Source organism: Tursiops truncatus, chromosome 3 (assembly GCF_011762595.2).
Source record: "Tursiops truncatus isolate mTurTru1 chromosome 3, mTurTru1.mat.Y, whole genome shotgun sequence".
Taxonomy (NCBI): domain Eukaryota; kingdom Metazoa; phylum Chordata; class Mammalia; order Artiodactyla; family Delphinidae; genus Tursiops; species Tursiops truncatus.
Genome location: NC_047036.1, coordinates 132,778,084 through 132,798,559, shown reverse-complemented (window position 1 = coordinate 132,798,559; position 20,476 = coordinate 132,778,084). Strand labels below are relative to the sequence as shown.

The 20,476-nt window shown below is 37.1% G+C and overlaps 1 protein-coding gene across 4 annotated transcripts in view; it reads left to right on the top strand.

The window, feature by feature from the left end:
• The first annotated feature begins 10,215 nt into the window (after nucleotides 1-10,215).
• Nucleotides 10,216-20,476, top strand: part of SOX30 (SRY-box transcription factor 30) — a 37,250-nt gene continuing 26,989 nt past the window's right edge. Inside the window, exons 1-3 of one of the 4 annotated variants that reach the window (XM_019924829.2) lie at nucleotides 10,216-11,412; nucleotides 13,404-13,643; nucleotides 14,860-15,039. In XM_019924829.2, the coding sequence (XP_019780388.1) occupies nucleotides 10,401-11,412; nucleotides 13,404-13,643; nucleotides 14,860-15,039 (1,432 nt within the window). In that variant the 5' untranslated portion in view covers nucleotides 10,216-10,400. The remainder of the gene's footprint in view (nucleotides 11,413-13,403; nucleotides 13,644-14,859; nucleotides 15,040-20,476) is intronic. The other 3 variants (XM_073802756.1, XM_019924828.3, XM_073802755.1) reach the window with 3 other exon arrangements.

Genomic DNA, 20,476 nt, shown 5'->3' with positions numbered 1-20,476 from the left:
CAGAGCAACTAAGCCCCTGTGTCACAACTACTGAGCCTGCGCTCTAGAGCCTGTGAGCTACAACTACTGAGCCTGCGTGCCACAAGTACTGAAGCCTGTGCACCTAGAGCCTGTGCTCTGCAACAAGAGATGCCACTGCAATGAGAAGCTCGTGCACTGCAACAAAGAGTAGCCTCTGCTCCCTGCAACTAGAGAAAGTCCACATGCAGCAACAAAGACCCAACACAGCCAAAAATAAATATATAAATTAATAAATTTATTTAAAAAATAATAAAGTGGGTGCCTGGGGGATGGAGGTGAGGGAGAGTAGAACTGGAATGGGAATAGAAATGGTGAATGAAGAAGTGTCATAAAAAAATGACATGATATGACATGACATAAAATAAAACAGGAATGAGGACTGCAGCAGGTAGAATAATAGCACCTCCAAAGATGTCCATGTCCTAATCCTAGGAATGAGTGAATGTTTTACCTTATATGACAAAAGAGATTCTGCAAATGTGATTAGGGATTTTAAAATAGTGAGACTATTCTAGATTATCTGGGTGGGTCCAATGTAATCACAAGGTTATGTAAAAGATGGAAAGGGAAATAAATGAGCCAGAGAAGATGAGGTAGTGATGGAAGCAGGGTCGGAGCGATCCAGCTGTTAGCTTTGAAGATAGAAGAGGTTCATGAGCCAGGAAATGTGGGCAGCCTCTAGAAAGAGGAAAAGTTAAGGAATGGATTCTTTCCTAGAGCCTCTAGAAAGAATGCAGCCTTCATGACATCTTGGTTTTAGTCCCATGTGGCCCATTTCGAAATTCTTACCTAAAGAACTATGTATGTGTTGTTTTAAGCCACTACATTTGTGGTGATTTGCTACAACAGCAATAGGGAACTAATACAGGGACTTGTACAAACCAAAAATAATAATCTGCTGGTCTATGGAAAACAGTTAACTCAATTCTCTGCACTGAAACCCTCCCCACCAAAGTCTATCTTCCCCCATAAACAATTAGCACTTGGTTCATTCTATGTCTGTTCTAAGAATTACCGTGGCACCTATAATATGAAATTTCTAAAATGTAAGTTCAATTAAACTCATAATTTTTAAAAGATAAAAATACACCTTTTCCACTAATTTCCATGGATATTTGGTTCCTCTATGTATTAATCTGCTTAGGCTGCCCTAACAAAATACCACAAACTGCCTTGCTTAAACAACAGACATTTATTTTCTCACAATTATGGAGGCTGAAAGTGCCAGATCAACATCCGGTAGAGGTGGTTCCTGGTAAGAGCTCTCTTCTCGGCTTGCAGATGGTCATCTTCTCACTATGTCCACATATGGACTTTCCTCAGTGTGTTTTTGAGGTGATCATAGGAATGGAAAGAGTTCTCAGGTGTCTCTTCTCATAAAGATACTAATCCTGTCAGTTCAGGACCTCACCATTATGACCTCATTTAACCTTAATTACTTCCTTAGAGATCCCATCTCTAAATATAGGCACACTGTGGGTGGGGGTATAGGGTTTCAGCACAGAAATTTGGGGGGCCTCAAACATCCTGTCCACAACATTGTTTTATTCGATTCATTTTAAGTAACCTTCTTTGAGGACACTGTTGTGACCCTGAACAGTTTTGGTATGAATTTAAAATTTCTCTTAAAAACGTAAGTTGTGTAAGGGAAGAGGAATCATTTGTCTTATTCTCTGTTATATTCCTAGTGCCTAGCACAGAGCTTGTCACATTCTAGGGGTTCAGTAAATATTTATGGAATGAATAAATCAGTCAGTCAGCGAATGGAAATTCTCCTCTAAGCCTTCCTTAGTCAATGGAAAAGAACCAATCCCAGAACTTTCTGTAACATATTACCTATTAAGAAAAGAAAACAGAATATATTAGTTTCCAAGGGCTGTTATAACAAAGTATCACAAACTAGGTGGCTTAAAACAACAGACATTTATTCTCTCACAGTTCTGGAGACTAGCACATTCAAATCAAGACTGATTCCTTCTGGAAGCTCTGAGGGAAAATCTGTTCAATGCCTCTTCCTAGCTACTGGTGGCTCTCAGCAATCCTTGGCATTTCTCGGCTTGTAAATGCATCCCTCCAATCTCTGCCTCCATCTTTATATCATCTTCTCTGTGTCCTCTCCTCTTCTTATGACACTAGTCATTGGATTTAAGGTTCACCCAAATCCAGTATGATTTCATCTCACTTGTTAAGTAATTACATCTCCAAAGACCGTATTTCCAAATAAGGTCACATTGTGAAGTTCTGAACACTACAAGGAATCTGATGGCAGATAGATTTCCATCATTAAGTAAATAAATGAATAACACTTCGTGCTATGCCTTATATAAACTGTCAAGGAACCAACTACTGAAATTAATATTTTATGTTATTTGACAATTATTATTGATGCCCTTCCATGAGAGATAAGAGAAGAGAGCAAGAGTCTATCAGATCCATTAGCAAATCAAAAGATAGCTTTCTGTGAATAGAAACTTACTGTATGTGAGTGGGATTCAGATATTGAATTTAGCAGGTAAAAACTTCAAAGGAGCTGTTAAGAATATGTTCAAAGAATTATAGAAAAGTATGATAATAAATAGGAAATCAACAACTAGAAGTTATTAAAATTTGGAATTCTAGAGTTAAAAAGTACTACAATTAAAATGAAAATTTCACTGGACACCTCAAAAGTAGAATTGAGATGGCTGAAGGAAGAATCAGCAAGCCTGAAGATTAGATTAGATCAATAGAAATGATCTAATCCAAAGAATACAGATAAAAAGGACTGAAGAAAAATGAACAGAGCATCAGAGACTTACAGGATAATGGTAAGGGTCCCAACATGTGTTAATGGGAGTCCTCAAAGGAGAAGAGAAAGCCAATGGGTAGAAAAAAAATACATGAAGAAATAATGGTTAAAACTTTTCCAAATATGATTTAAGAGAAAACAAAACATACAATCCAAATGTCAACAAATCCCAAGTAGGATAAAAATAAAGAGAACCACACCTAAACTTATTACAGTCAGACTCCTGAAAACCAAAAACAAAGAGAAAACTGTGAAGGCTGCAAAAGAAAAATGACTCACTATGTATGGAAAAAACAAAAGTATAATTACTGGCTGACTTCTCAGAAACAGGAGCATAGTGGAATGACATATTCAAGGTGTTGAAAGAAAAACAAGTCAACCATGAATTCTACATCCAATTAAACTAGCCTTCAAAGATGAAGGTGAAATAAAAATATTTGCAGATAAACAAAAATGAGAGAAGTTGTTGCTAGCACACCTGCCTTCCAAAAAATACTAAAGGAAATGATGCTTGACAATAACTTGGATCTGTGGGAAGGAAAGAAGAACGTGGGAAATAGTAAATGTGTGGGTAAATATAAAAGACTACATAATTTTTCTCTTATTTTCTTTGAAAACCACAAGTTTGTTTAAGGCAATAAATATATTACTCTATTATTTGGTTTATAATATATATTATAATAGCATAAAGGAAGGAGGAGGAAATGGAGTTCTACTGGTGAAATAGTGCAATATTTTATCAGAATCAAGTCAGTATAGGAAGACTGTAGAAGACTCTGATAGGTTAAAGATGAATATTGTAATCTAAAGAGCATGCACATTTGTGTGCACACATATACTCTCATACACACACACTAAACCTCATAAACTCATCTAAAAAAATCAACAGAGGAATTAAAATTGTAAGCTAAAAATATTTAACCAAAGGAAAGCAGTATAGGAGAAACCAAAGAACAAAAAGCACAGAGAAAACAAATCCAGAACAACAGACACAATTCTAAGCATATCAATAATTACATTAAATTGTACTGGACTAAAACCTCCAATTAATAGGCAGAACAATCAGATGGGATTAAAAAGTATATTCTGTTTACAGGAGAAATACTTTATATTTAAAATACAACACATCAAATGTAATAGGATGGGAAAAGGTATACCAAGCAAACAGTAACCATAAGAAAACTGGAGAGGCTATATTAGAATAGATTTTAATAACAAAAATATCGCTACAGACAGAGAGGGATATTTCATAATGACAAAAAGGTTAATTCATCAAAAAGTTACAACAATTACAAATATACTTGCACCTAACAAGAGAGCCCCAAAATATGTGAAGCAAAATTTGACGAAATCAAAGGAGAAATAGACCATTCAGTAACTATAGTTGATATTTCAATATTTCTCTCTCAATAATTGATAATACTAATAGATATGACAAGAAGCAAATCAGAAAGGATACAGAATACTTGAATATTATTAAACAGCTAGAATGCTCTACCCAACAACAGTAGAATATACATTCTTCTCAAGTACACATGAAACATTCTATAGAATAGACCATATGCAAGGTGATAGAACAAGTCACAATACATTTATAAGGACTGAAATCATACAAAGAACATTCTTTGACCACAGTAGAATTAAATTAGAAATAAAGAGCAGAAGGAAATCTGGAACGTCTCCATAGAGTTGGAAATTAAACAGTACACTTCTAAATAAATCATAGGTCAAAGAAGAAATCACCAGAGATATTAGAAAATATCTTCTACTGAATGAACACAAAATCATGCCATAGCAAAAGTAATGGAAAGCAGGTAAAGCGGTGCATAGAGAGAAACTTATAGCTTTAAATGCTTCTATTAGAAAAGAAATGATTTAAAATCAATAACTTAAAAAATCAACTAACTAAGCTTTCATCTTCAGAAATTAGAAAAAGAAGAGCAAATCAAACCCCAAGTAAGTAGAATGAACAAAATAATAGTGCCCACAGCAGAAATTAAAAGAAAAAAACTAGCAGAACAATAGAGAAAAGTCAGTGAAACTGATGGTTGGTTCTTTGAAAAGACCTATGGAATTGACAAAACTTTAGTAAAATGACCAAGAAAAAAGAGAAAAGATACAGATTACCAAAATTAGGAATGAAAAGGAAACATCCTGAACTCTACAGAAATTTAAAAGATTATGAAGAAATATTATGAACAACCTTATGCCAACAATTTGATAGCTGAAATGGGCAAATTCATAGATAGAAATTATCAAATTGACTCGAGAAGAAATATAAAATCTGAATAGACCTATATCAAAGACATTAAATTATCTGACTTACTAAAAAATCTTCCTATAAAGGAAAGTCCAGGCCCAGATGGCTTTACTGGTGAACTCTATCAACATTTAAGGAATTGATAATACCAATACAACACAAATCCTTTCAAAACTAGAAGCGAATGGAACACTTTCCAGCTCATTTTACTGATACCAAAGTTTCAAAGATATCACAAGAAAACTACAGACCAATATCCATCATGAATATAAATGCTAAAATTCTTAGAATAGTAACTGTGTATAATACTGTATAAAAAAGATTATACATTATGACCAAATAGGTGTATCCACTAAGGCAGGCTAGTTTAACATCTGACTATCAATTAATGTAATACATGTAGTAGTAACAGACTAAAGCAGGGGTCAGCAAACCACAGCTCAGAGACCAAATCTGGCATGACTTTTGTTTTTTTAAATAAAGTTTGATTGGAAAACAATCATGCCCACTCATTTACACGTGCTCTATAATTGCTTCCATTCTACAATAAAACAGAGTTGATCGGTTGCAACAAAGATCATATAGCTCACAAAACCAAAAATACTTACTATATGGCCGTTTCTGGAAAATGTTGCTGACCCCTAGACTAAAGGGGAGTATGACAATCTCAAAATATGTAGAAAAAGCTTTCGATAAAGTATCAATATTTACAATACATCAGAAATCAAATCATTTGCAACTGTGTAAATTTAAAATGAAAAAATTTAGATGTGAATTTAAAAAAAGAAAAAGCATTTGATAAAATGCAACAAACATTCATGATAAAGCTCTCAACAAACTAGGAAAGAGAGAAAGAAACATCTTTAATTTGATAAAAGGCAGCTACATAAAACCTACAACTAACATCACGCTTAAAGATAAAAGACATTGCTTTTCCCCTGACACTAGGTACAAAGCAAAGATGTTCACTCTCACTACTTGTATTCCACACTAGACTGGAGCTTCTAGCCAGTGCAGTAAGGCAATGAATACAAAATCAGTACATAACCAACTAGAAATGAAATTAAGAAAACAATTACATTCATAATAGCATCAAAAATTAAAGTATTTAGAATGAAGTTAACAAAAGAAGTGCAGAACTGTACACTGAATATTATACATTGTCAAGAAAAATTAAAGACTGAAATAAATGGACATATATCCCATGCCTGCAAACTGAAGACTCAATATTGCTTAGAAGTCCACTTTTCTGAAATTGATCTATAGATCCAGTGCAGGCTACCTAAATCAGCAGGCTTGTTTTTGGTGAAAATTGATAAGCTGATACTAAAATTTATATGAAAATCTAAAGGATCAAGACTAGCCAATATGATTTTGAAAAAGAGCTAAGTTTGAAAACTTATATGACATAATCCCCAAATTTACCATAAAGATATAGTAATCAAGACAATGTGGTATTAGCATAAAGACAGACATAGATCAGAGGAACTGAACAGAGTTCAGAAATAAAGTCATGCATATATTGTCAATTAATTTTCAACAAAAGAAAGTAATTCAATGGGAAGAGGATAGTTTTTTCAACAAATGATACTGAAACAACTGTAGAGTGTTAGGTAACGAACTAGTTCTTTCTTTGCATAAAAATTAACTTGAAATGGGTCATAGTGCTAAATGTAAGAACTAAAACTAAACTCTTCTAGAGAAAATCACGAGAGAAAAATCTTTAATCTTAGGTTAGGCAATGATTTCTTAAATATAATCAATGGCATATTGACAAATTAGACTTCATCAAAGGTAAAAATGTTGCTCTTCAGAAGACACTACTAGGAATGAAAAAAAAACAGAACAAAAAGACAAGCCACAGACTGAAAGAAAATATTTGCAAAACATATATCTAATAAAGAACTTATATCCAGAATATATTAAGAATCCTTAAAAATCAAAAATAAGAAAATCAACAACACAATCTAAATAGGCAAAAGAAACTTAAACAGAACTAGGCAATAAAGATATATGAATAGCAACTAAGCACATGGAGAGATGCTCAACATTATTATTCACTGTGAATTATTATTCACTGTTTTAAAACACAATTATTTACTATTATATACTACTACTATAATATATTCTATATATACTATATAGAATGGATAAAATTTTAAAGGCTTTTGACACCAAATATTGGAGAAGAGGTAGAGAAACTGGGACCCTCATATGTTGTAGGTGGAAATGTAAGATGATACATTTTGCAAAGCAGTTTGGCAGTTTTGTAAAATGTTATACATAAACTTACCACATAACCTAGTAAGTCTGCTCCTAGGTGCCTACCCAAGTGAGATGCAAACCTATGTCCCCACACATATTTATACATGAATGGGCATCATATTGATAGCAGCCAAAACCTAGAAATAATCCAAATGCTCATCAGCCAGTCAGTGGATAAACAAAATGAGTGGGAGACATCTTACAATAAAATATCCCTGAATAATTAGGTATTTCCATACTATGGAATACTACGCTGTAATAAAATAATTACTGATACATTAAACTTGGATGAACCTCAAAAACATTATGCTAAGTTAAAGAAGCCAGACATATAAGCCTACACATTATTTGATTCTATTTATATGAAATATCTAGAAAAGGCAAAATTATAGAGACAGAAAGCATACAAGCGGTTGTTTGGGGTTGAAGGTGGGAGCAAATGGGAACAAGAGGACTTTTAGAGTTAACTTACCCCAACTTTTTTGAGTTTATGAAAATGTTCTGAAACTGGATTGTAGTGATGGTTACACAACTTTAAATATTTATTAAAACACATCAAATTGTACATTTAATTGTAAACATTATATATAAATCAAACCTCAGTAAAACAGTTTTTTGTTTTTTAAAAAGATTGCTTTCTGCTTAAAATATACTCCCCATATACTATTTGCACTGCTACCACAGAGGACTGACACATCACGTGCCTTGAATTACTAATTCAGATTGGAATATGTATTAGTCTTGCACAAAATCAACACTAACATGATTTATTCCTTTGCCTCTTTCACTAGCCTTTGTTTTGTCAGTGGTTCTCAAAGTGTGGTTCAGGGACTTACTCAGAGTGTCTGCTAGGTTAACAGTACTTTCATAATAATTCTAAGACAATATTTGCCTTTTTTACTTCATACTCTCATGAGTGCACAGTGAAGCTTTCTAGAGCCTATATGGCATGAATTACAACAAACTGAATGCCGAAGCAGCCGTGAGAATCCAACTTTTTTTTTCCACTAAGACAGTAGATTCACAATTCCACTCTTCTAATTTTGGGGAAAACATAGTTTTATCATGATAATGTGTTATGTTAATATGTAATGGGTTTATTATAGATACTTAAAATGAACTGATAACTATTCATTAATGAATGAATTAAAATGAATTGATAACTATAACTAGTCCTCAGTTTTTATTTATAATATGGCAAATATTGACAGATAAAACCACATAAATAAAAGCTCTTTGGAATCTTCAATCATTTTTGTGGATATAAGGGGTTCCTGAGATAAAAATTTGAGAACCACTGCCCTTGACTACCTGCCAGTTGTAAGAACTCCTATTTGCCACATTTGACAACAGGGCATTAGAAAGAGAGTTGGGTCAGGTCTTCTTTGAGAGCTAACTTGTTCTGGTGGCAAAAAATTATCTGCTTCAAGATAAATTTATAGCTTTTAATCAGGACATCACTTAGAAATGTAACAAATGTTAATACAAGATTTCTTCTTTCTCTTGGTGATATTTAATGGAAACAAACACAATACAGTACTAGTAAAAGGAGAGGCATAAGCACGCGAAGGACTTGAAGCAATGCCTAGCATAAAAGTAAGCCCTTAATATAGGTAGTGATTATTACTATTTTATTATCAGACTATGACAGTCTTTATTCATTTAACAGGTATTTACTGAATGTCTACTATACGCCAGGCTCTATGATTGGCATTGGAGATTTACAAAACACAGTCGGCCCTCAAGGAGTATAAGTAAAGTGGAGGAGGCAGCAGAATAATGCCATAAAGAAATATGTAATTACAAATTGTGGTAAGAACTTTAAAAGAGGTGATAGAGGTACGAGTCCATAAAGGAGTTTTGACCTGATTTTCAGAGTCAGAGAACACGACTTTGAGGAAGTACTAGTTGAGGTGCAATTCGGAATAGGAGCAGGAGGTGTTAAGGAGACACAAGGGAGAAATACAAGTGAAGGCATATTCAAACATCTTTGAAGTAGGAGAAAGAATGAGGAGAGGCAGTGTAGCTAAAGCTGGGGCTAGAGTGGTAAATAGGAGAACTACAGCCCAAGCCATTTGGGGCCTTACGGACCTTGCCAAGACTTTAAACCTTTACTGAGTGGCCTGAGAAGATTTGTTTTTGGAGAGAGGGTGTGGGAAGACTAGATTTGTATTTTTCAAAGATTCTTGGCAGCTGGAGCGTAGTGAGACAAAAGCGAAAAGCAGGGAGACTATTTACAGAGCTATAGCAGTATCCAGGTGAAAGATCCAGGTGAAAGGTGAAAAAAAGATACTGCTATAGCAGTATCCAGATGTAAGAGCAGAACAGAGTAATGGTGGGAGAAACCGAAAGAGGTGGATGAATTTGGGATGTATTTTGCAAGCAGGGCCCACAAGAGTGGTGATAAATATAAAGTTTAACTAGCACAGTAATGGCCAAGTCGAACACTCTTCCCAGCAAGATCAGCTAAGGGGATTATTGAGAAGTTGCAAAATTTGCCTTCTTTTCCCTTGGCACAAATCCAAAGACCCCGGTGAGAGTCAGGGCCCACGAGGTATTCTGGAATTGCAAACCGCGTGTACAAGGCAGGTATGTCCAGCTCTTGTGCAGAACTCACACGGCTTTATCTCCTGGAGGTCAGTGGCGTGGAACCGCTCTGTTTCCTGGGCAACGCCATTGTCGGGCGCTCCGGACTGGGGAGAGGTAACTAAGGACAACGGACTGAAGAGAACACCGGAAGAGAGGGAGAGTCACAGGGGGAAAATGGGCAGCACGTGCCGCGGCCCGGCCGTAGCGGGCGATTCGAGGGCTCGGTACCAGGGGTGCGTGGAGGGCGGGAGGAGCCGGAGAACGTGCCTGTGATTGGCGGACCGCGGGTGGGGGGGTACCAAGACACTTGTGGTTGGGCGAGGCCAAGACCAAGGGCTGCTTTTTGAACCGCGTAGGGTTCTGGGTAGCAAAGGCCGTGGAAGGTTCTTAACTGAAAGGGGGAGGGGAGAAGGTCGCCAACAAACGGCTGAGCTTACAATCCGGGCCGGGAGTAGGCCGGGGCGTCCCCCTCCCCCCATGGAGAGAGCCAGGCCGGAGCCGCCGCCTCAGCCGCGCCAACTGCCGCGGGCGACCCCGCCGCGCCCGCTGCGCCCCGCTCCGCCCCCGGTGGCTGTCGAGGGCGCCTTCTTTCGGGCAGCGGCCGCGGAGCCCTCTGCGTCGCCGCTCGCCCCGTGCGCGGCCGCCATTGTGACGTTACGCTCGTCGTGCGGGGAGGCTCCGGCGTCGGGCGTACAGCCCGCGGCACGGCGGGTACTGCAGGTGAACCCGGAGCAGGTGTTACTGCTGCCGCCTGGGCCACCACTGCTTCAGGCCCGGGAGGAAGGCGCAGCCGCCTCTCCCGCGCAGGCGCGGCTGCTGCAGCTGAGGCCCGAGCTGCTACTGCTGCCGCCGCCGCCGCCGCCCGAGGGCTCCCCCTGCAGGCCTCAGTTGCACCTGGGGCAGCCCCTGCCGGTGCACGTTAAGGCAGAGAAGCAGGAGCTGGACCCCAGCTTGGATCCGTCAGTGGGACCTCGGAGGGCCGTCAAGGCGGGCCCTAAAGCCTCCAAGGCGGCGAAGGCAGGAGGCCCCGGGCCGGCCATCGACAGCCCCCGAGGGGACGAGAAGGGCAAGATGGAGGAAGAGGAGGAGGTCATGAGCTTCACGGCGGCGAAAGGAGGGGAAGGCAAAAGCCTGGCGGCTATCAGCGAAGGAGTCATCAAAACGGAGGAGCCTGAGAGACTCCGCGAGGACTCCAGGCTCGGCACAGAGCCCGCGTCCAGTGGCCTGGTCCATGGCAGCAAGGATGTCATCCTGACCCAGCCGTCCATTGCCTTTGGGCCGCACCAGCAAGACCTCAGGATCCCTTTGACTCTTCCTACCGTGCCCCCCGGAGCCCGGATCCAGTTTCAGGGACCTCCACCTTCAGAGCTGATAGGATTGACCAAGGTCCCCTTGACACCAGTGCCTATTAAAATGCAGTCCTTACTGGAGCCTTCTGTAAAAATTGAAACCAAAGATGTCCCACTCACCGTGCTTCCCTCAGATGCAGGTATTAGACGGCAGGGGAAACAATCTGGTTTTTTAAACTTCGGCTGTTGCCCCGTAGCTGACATGTCAGCTGTTGAGAAGCATAAACTAGAAAAATAAAATCATGGGTTCAGGGCAAAGTCTGCAAAGATCACTTCTGACTTGTACATATACCAGTAAAATACGCTAACACGTTCAGGATTCCCAAACATTAAAAATAATTATTTTTTTTAAGGCCCAGTGGAGGATGAGATTTAGATGTGACTAATGTTTATACACAAAAATAGAAATATTCTTGCTAGATAACACAAAGCCCTCAGTTTATATGCTACAGATAATCAACATTTTAAAATATTGTATTATAGTAGCTCAGTATTTTTACATGTATCAAGAAACAAGAAAAAATAGTGTTTAATGAAAAAATAAACAGGAAAGTTTATACTGCATATAGAGGTGATTTATCTTCTTTAAAAATGAAGAGTAAACATTTTCTAGGCGAGAACAGTACATAATTAATTGTAATGGTATTCTAAAAGCTAAGGACTTACAGAAATATAGAAAATGAAAACACTGTAGAATAAGTTGTTTTCAAAGAAATGACCACAGTTACAGTAGTAACAATTACAAGTAGATATTTTATTTCTATCCGTTATTTCCAAATATATAGCTAGAAAATTCTTATTTTAAGATGTAATTCAGACAGAATACTATGGCAGTAAATGTCAATGGAACGTCATATTAATCTTCAGTTCATATCTTCATTGACTTTTATCTTCATTGTTTTCTTATTTTCTTTACTGATTCCTCCTCCCCACCCCACCCTCTTGCTTTTTTTTTTTCTAAAATTTTATTGGAGTATAGTTGCTTTACAATGTTGTGTTAGTTTCTGCTGTACAACAAAGTGAATCAGCTATACGTATACATATATCCCCTTTTTTGGATTTCCTTCCTATTTAGGTCACCACAGAGCATTGAGTAGAGTTCCCTGTGCTATACAGTAGATTCTCATCAGTTATCTATTTTACACATAGTAGTGTGTATATGTCAATCCCAATCTCCCAATTCATCCCACCCTCCCCTTCCCCCCCGTGGTACCCGTATGTTTGTTCTCTCTACATCTGTGTCTCTATTTCTGCTTTGCAAATAAGTTCATCTGTACCCCATACTCTTGCTTTTTATCGTCAGTAATTTTTAAACTTTGTTTTCATTTTCTAAAGGAGAGAAAGGGGAAGCTTTCTTTATAATACTTATTTCATCCTTTGTGCATTTTAAAATTTTATATATCAAGTAACCCTAAAATAAAGAGAAACAGTATATGAAGTGTATAGGCAGTGGTTTTTGATGAATTATGTAAGAGATGTGAATTTAAACAACTTCCTTTATTGTAATTTCAGCTGTCTCTGTGATTTTCAAAAAGTCACCTTTCTTATTTTCCTCTTATTTTTTCTCCTGGGACATGGAACTAGTGTTAGTGACCCACCTTGGCAGGTGCTTCACCTTCATAACAAAATATAAATAATATAGTATATTAATATTATAAGTATTTTTGCTTGAATGGGCACTCCAGTGGCATGTAAATGAATTCCTTTAAACATTTAGGGTACACCCACCTAGCGCTGGGATTATAGTCATTAATAAGTCCTAATTCCTGTCCCCCAGTACTAGAATATTTTAATGGGAAATAAACTAAATGTTAATTATTGTTAGAGATATTAATATAGCTCAAAGAAGTAGTAAGCCAGCAGTTTACTGTGTCTTCAACATTATTACTTCCACAGTATCTTCAACAATATTATTCTTTTTGAGGAAGAGAAGAGTCTTTCTAAGCCACAGTTTAGAATGCAGAGTTCAGGGGTTATGAGGAATTCTGGAACACTGGCAGTTCCTTGGCTATATTGAAGTGTATATTTTCTCCAGATATTTAAAAAGTAAATATAGGTGGAAGTGCACTTCACTTTAAAATTGTGTGTGTGTGTGGCACATTAATTTAGTCTCTTAATTTTTGTCATGTAGGAATACCAGACACTCCCTTCAGTAAGGACAGAAATGGTCATGTGAAGCGACCCATGAATGCATTTATGGTTTGGGCAAGGATCCACCGGCCAGCACTAGCCAAAGCTAACCCAGCAGCCAACAATGCAGAAATCAGTGTCCAGCTCGGGTTAGAGTGGAACAAACTTAGTGAAGAACAAAAGAAACCCTATTATGATGAAGCACAAAAGATTAAAGAAAAGCACAGAGAGGAATTTCCTGGTAATCAAATGAAATGAACAAAGCCTCTTTCTAATTTCTTTAAATTTATTTAGGTAAAGAATAGGTTAGTTTGAGACTGAAATACAAAAATGTAATTTTTTTCTAATCTGATATGTACAATAGAGAAAATACTGGCTAATATTACAGTAATGATTTAATTGATACTGGGCATAAGTTTCCTTAAACAGCACAAGGTAGAGGGATATCTGGTCTCATATTTGCCAACTAATGCAAACCTGAGGACAAACAGTTTTACTGTCGTTTTGATTAAATATATAAATATAAACGTAATGAAGGTAAAGCTCCAGAGTTCTAGGCTATAATTTTTCAAATATGCTAGAAAATGAAGTTCAGATCAGAGCAACAGAGAAAATATGCAGCGCATGCTACAGGCATTAACACCATGCTCCATTTTAATATTATATGATTATCAGAATATAGTGCTGCCTTCTGATTGATAAATTTATCCTCATCATGATGTAGTTTGAAATAAATTCTGATTCTCTCCCCAGCAGTGAGGAAATTGATATTAAGCTTGGTAAAAGCACAGTGTATGGCCAACATATTGTGCATGGTGGGAAAAGAATAACTATTTTTCTAAAGTAGTAGGAGAAAGGTTCTAGGGGGGAATCATCAGAGCAGTGGTTACAGGGAACCAGTGATTCTCTTGGTTATGCAGTGGCTACAACTGCCCTAACTCCACTTTTCTGAGTTTGGAAGGAAATTGGGTGGTTTGTGGACTTGGAGACTGCCAAGTCTAAGAGAGTGACTCTTTCTGAAGAAGGCATAAAAATAGTGACTGGTCATTAGTAACCACTTCATCGTAAGATATAGATAATTGTGTCTTATAGAGAGTGAGGAAACAGGAGGAGACAAATAGTATCTTACTGGGGCATTGTTTTATGGGTAGAGGAAAAGCTTTGGGATTCAAACTCAGTGCCTTTAATGTTGATTTTACTATAAATTCATTATGTGTCTTTGGATAAAAGACATTTGCCCTTCCTCTTCCTTTGTATTATGGGTTACAACATTGGCCACTACTTAGGAGCCATATGGATATATATGCTAAAATGCACAGAAATGGTATCATAGAGCTGGAAAAGATACTTTAGACAATGAAGACTTAGAAGTGTTTTGGACTTTTAATGTGCAAAGAACTATTTAAAGGCTAAATAGGATCTATATGTTCAAATTAAAAATAGTTTATCTTCTCTAGGTTGGATTTATCAGCCTCGTCCAGGGAAGCGAAAACGCTTCCCTCTAAGCGTTTCCAATGTACTTTCTGGTACCACACAGAATATCATCTCTACAAATTCAACAACAGTTTATCCTTATTGCTCACCTACCTACTCTGTGGTAATTCCCAGCCTACAGAACCCCATCACTCATTCAGTTGGTGAGTTGATTTTATTGTAGATTACAAATTTTTTAATGGCTGTGTGATCATTTTACCTCTTAACTTGAAATTTTGTTTCTGTTAGCTTAAGAGTTTAGGACAACAATGTTAAGAAAAAATCAAAAATAGAGTGAAAACATTAAATCAGGGAAAGAAAGATTTCAGTAGACATCAAAACCCTTGGTTTGCTAGAGTAGCAAATATTCTGTGTCAGACCTTTTAAGCAAATCAGGATGAGTCCATAGATTATGCAGATAATGCAGGAAATGACTGAGGTAATTCAATAGGAAATAGGAATATGTTTTTACTATTAGTATAAAAGAATGCCTTGCTGATGGGGTATGAGGCATCCTGTCCTGGAATATAGTAGTAGTGACTGATCTCTTAAGACCATTTTTTTTTTTCGCTGCCCTAGAAAAGCAATGGAAGTTATCTTCTACCAGATATTTCGTTCATTACATTGTCTTTCCCTAAATTTCTCCTCTGTTATCAGTTCTTCACAACATTCCTGTCTTTTGCTTTTAAGAACCCAAAATTGAGAATCTAGTATCTTAAGAACTTGTTATAGGTCTATCCATCATTAGTTTGTTCTTCCAGAGCCTATTTTAGTCATCTCTTAGGCAGAGCTTTGTACGTTCACTACTTGCTATCACTTGTCCTGAAACTACTGTTCTTTCCAGTTTCTGCCTCCTCATATCTATGTGATGAGAGGTTTAGATATCTTGAAAATTAACTTATTAGGATCTTAGACATTTTCAGGTTTTTTCCTGTGTATCATTGTAGCAATGGATACCAACAAAGCCACTTTCAGGGTATCTAGGCTCAAGGCAAAGAAAGCTGATCCTATCACCCTGTCCTCTCCCAGAACAGGCAGGCACTTTCACCCTTTGCTATTTGGTAGTATCTCTTTTAATCCTGTATTTCAATCTAGGCTTAATTGTGCTTTTTTTTAAAAACTTACCTTGTTTTATCTGTTATTTACGATTTACACTTTTATCATCTGTTTCTTCTTTTTACCCCTTTTTCTAAGACCCCTCTTCCATGTCATTCTATCCACAGTTAAATGCTGTATGTTTTCTCTCCCCAGAAATATATTTATCAGTGTTCTTACTTGAGACAGCTGACAGTTTTATACAATATATTAATTTTATGCAATTCTGAGCAAAGATTTGGGGAGATAGAAAGTGGTAGAGCTCTCGCATACATGATGTTTTATTTAAGTATGAGAAGCAGAATTATAGGAAGCATTTCAGAGCCATATACAAAGTAATCAAATCTAAGGAAAATGATCTTTTGTTTGCTCTTTTCTTTTTAAATTTCTCTTATTTCTAGTAATATGTAGTGTCAGTAAAGATTTAATTGGATCTCAAATGATTAAAAAAATCATTATCTTTTAAGTATAAAATTTGGGAATTATTTTCCCAGATATATAAAGTTATATGTATAATAATTATGATATATATATATTTAATAGTTATATAATAGTTATGATGAGATTTATTGGCTACTCTGCTGCCCAATCATACAACTTTTGAAATATGTTCTTTTAGTTTGTACTCATCAGTGTGGCATTATATTACTTGGAGGAGTTGTTATCAGTTGCAAATTTGGAAATTTCACTATATATTTTATATTCTAAATCATTTATAAAATTGTTAAGTAAGAACAAATTATAGCACAAATCCCTAAGAGAATCTACTTTTAATCACTTATTACCTACAGATACAAATTTTTACACCACCCCTTTTTTTGTTTCTTTCAATTAATTTTATATTATGTTCTAAACATAAAGTCATGGTAATTGTGTTTTTCAAACTTGTTTTGTTTATTCCCATGGAAGAAAGATATCAAGTTAGTGAGGAGTGAGGTATAATTTATCTCTTATCAGAAAAAATTTGCTCTCTTTTTTCCTAGCAACCTTTATACACTAATACATTGTATAGATTTCATCAGCTTTTTAAGTGTAGAAAATAGACTTACCAAACTATAGTTCTCAAGTTCACTACTTCCAATAACAAGTTCACTACTTACAATAACTTGGAAAATGCTCTGGCATAGCATTTTTGGCAGAGAGACCATTTGTATTTACTTCATCTAATATTTTCTCAGCTCTAACTTTGAGTTTCTCTAAAGTTCTTCAGTGAATGCTACCTAAGATCTTGTGATATTTTGATCTTGTGAGCTTGTCTCCTGTTTCTAGTTTCTGAAAGTACTTACAGCCAGATAGTCCAGAATACTTTTTAGATACTTTCTTTTATCATATGTCTTTGATGCCAGTTATGCCAGCATTTTCATTTTACATTAAGTGGTCAAATTTATTTTAAAGGATTCTGGAAGTTTGGTAGAAGCTATATTTATTTTAGCCTGGCTTTTAAATGTCAGTTTTATATATTTAGGAATTTTCTGGTGAGATTATTTCATTTTCTACATTTTATTTCTCAAACCTGAAATGGGTTTTCCTTATTACATCCAAACTCAGTTGACATCTTTCATTCTTCTGAATTCATACATTTTCTCTAAATTTTTACTTTAAAAATGTTTACTACTATTTTAATTTTTTGGTAGTAAACATGTGATGTGATTTTGGTTTACCCATCTGTTCTTATTTAACAGAAACAGAACAAAAAAAACCCTCCAATGTTCTGATACTGTTATTATAATGCAAAAAAATCTGGTCTTGTCCCTGACTTAAGATCAGTTCTAGCAAAGTTTTTTTTTTTTTTTTTGCGGTACGCGGGCCTCTCACTGTTGTGGCCTCTCCCGTTGCGGAGCACAGGCTCCGGATGCGCAGGCTCAGCGGTCATGGCTCACGGGCCCAGCCGCACCGCGGCATGTGGGATCTTCCCGCACCGGAGCACGAACCCATGTCCCCTGCATCGGCAGGTGGACTCTCAACCACTGCGCCACCAGGGAAGTCCCCTAGCAAAGTTTTATATCCATAAGAAACAAAGATATGGCTTGAAAATTCCTTGAAAAGTGATGTAGATCATTATTGTAGGTTTTCTTATGAGGCAAGGAAGATGGAATCTTATGGTTCAAACTATATATAGTAAGTCTTCTTAGGTTCCTCATTACCATTTCTGTCCCCAAAGTCCCATCTTTCTTAGCAGTTGTCTAACTGTTCTTCCCAAGTCTCCATTTCCCATCTCTGTCTCTATGTCTCTGCTCTTACTCTCTTTCTCTCTGTCCTCTCCTCCTCTCTCTGCCTCTGTTTCTCTCTCCTCAGCCATATGCTCTTCCTCCTGTTCTTCTTTCTACCTCTATACAACTTTTTCTTGTAGAGAAATTTGGTCTGTCCTCAGTTTATGCCATTCTCTACTCCTTCCTGTTTATCCCAGTCACACAACAAAAGCCTGGTTGCATCCTTCATCCATTCAACACAGGCAGTAGAGTCTTCCTCTTTAGGAGTGGGTGGGAGAGATTTGCCAGAATTGTTGAAAGTTATTAATAACTTTAAATTTTTTCTTTTCTTCTCATATTGTACTATAGATCTAAAATTCTGCTCTGTACCTCATGTAACAATTAGATAATGCTAGCTGCTTCAACACTCATCTAAACATAACGGTTTAAACAGAATCATGGTTTACTTTTTTACGCATGTAAAGTGCAAAATAAGTATTTCTGGCTTTCTTCCAAGGGATTCATGGACACAGTTTTCTTCTAACCTATGGCTCTTCCATCTTTGATATGTAGCATCCAAGTGTGCATGACCTGCGGAAGGGAAAAGAGCATGGAGGATCATGCATGAGAGTTTTTTATGGGCCAGTTTCAGAAGTGGTGCATATCACTTCTTCTTACATTCCATTGGTCAGCCTGAGCCACAGGACCACTCCTAACTGCAAGGGAGGCTGAGAAATGTAACCTAGCTGTATGCTAGAGGAGAGAAACCAGGTGACTGGCTGGTCTTTTCCATACTTTATCTACAGCGTGATACATTAGATCTCTGCCCGTTCCACAAGTCTTCCCTATTCACTGACAGTTTATCAGTGATGACTAGGTGTTGCAGACTTTAACCTCTTGTTTAGCAACATGAATTTTGACATTTAGGACATCTTCATTATACTACCATATAACTCTCTATGCACCTGATTTATCTGATTTTTTACCTCAGGCCAAAATGGTGCTTGACACATGTTAGTTGCTTAGTGAATATTTGTTTAGTTAAATAGATGCATGATTTTATCACCTCATGCCTCACCGGTACCCCTTATCTTATAAAAATATCTTTGGTAGAAAAGAACATTTGTATCAGCTAAAGGATGAGTCCCTTCCTTCTTCAATAACTGAAATAATATCATTGTTCTCTATGGCTCCTATAATTTGTGTTTCCTTTGCCTAAAATGACCATACTTCTTTTCTGAGGACTAAGAGCCTCTTGTACTGTACAGGGAAAAGAAGTCTGCATCAGAGTAGATTTTAGGAGCAGATGTCTTGAGTGCAGTGATAATTCAGTGAATAAAACTGAGAGATTTTACAGGTCAGCCTGGCTTCATAGTTGCATGGAGGAGGAGATTTTCCTTATACCAGATGAATGGTAGAGGTTCTGTCAGCTATAGGTTTATTTGTTAGTTTGTTTTTTCTTTCATCTAGTCATACCTTTCTTAACTATTATTAACCAAGTTCTGTGCCAGGTAATGGGGATACAAACATGAATTAAACTGTTCCTGCTCTTGAGCTTCCAGTTTTGTGATTGTGGTAAGGGTGGCAGACCTGCAAATTTACACTATTTTGTGATGTTTGATAGATTTATAGGTTCTGAGGGAACCTGAAGAGGGAAATTATGTTTGATTAATCAGGAAAGGCCTAAGGCCTGTGCCTCACAGATTGGAGGGCTAGTCCATGTAACCCCATTAACTGAGAATCAGTACCGCTTCATCTACACCCTGCTCCTGTGTTGCCTCTACTTCACTGGGTCAGAGTCCAACTTGAAACAGATATACCCCTTAATTCCCTACCTCCAGGTTTAAAGGGGAGGAGGGGTAGTTATTTGACTTATCTGGAGAGAAGGAAGGAGAGGAAGGTGTTATCTGGCCAAGGCTGAGAGAAGATTCACAATCCTTTTGGCCTCTGACAGAAACATTTCTAACCACAGGGTCTGTTCTTGGACTGCATCTTCTATATTAATAGAGACCTAACTGCATGGAAATAAACTAGATCATGAATCTATTGCTTTGGCTTCTCTCTGTATTTCTGTGGAAAACTTGAGTTAAATTTAGGCTAAGTGTGTCATTTGGATAACTCAGCAACTCGGTCAGCAGTCCTCTCTTCTTCAGGATCAAAAAGATCAAATACATGATTATTTCACTTGCCTCTAAAAATTCTGCTATATCCAGCATGCCCTGCTGCGATAATATTCCTTTCTTATCTGTCACAAATTGCTGACCTATGGCAAGTCTTAGTCTCACTTGGGAATTTCCTTATGTATTCATATTGAATG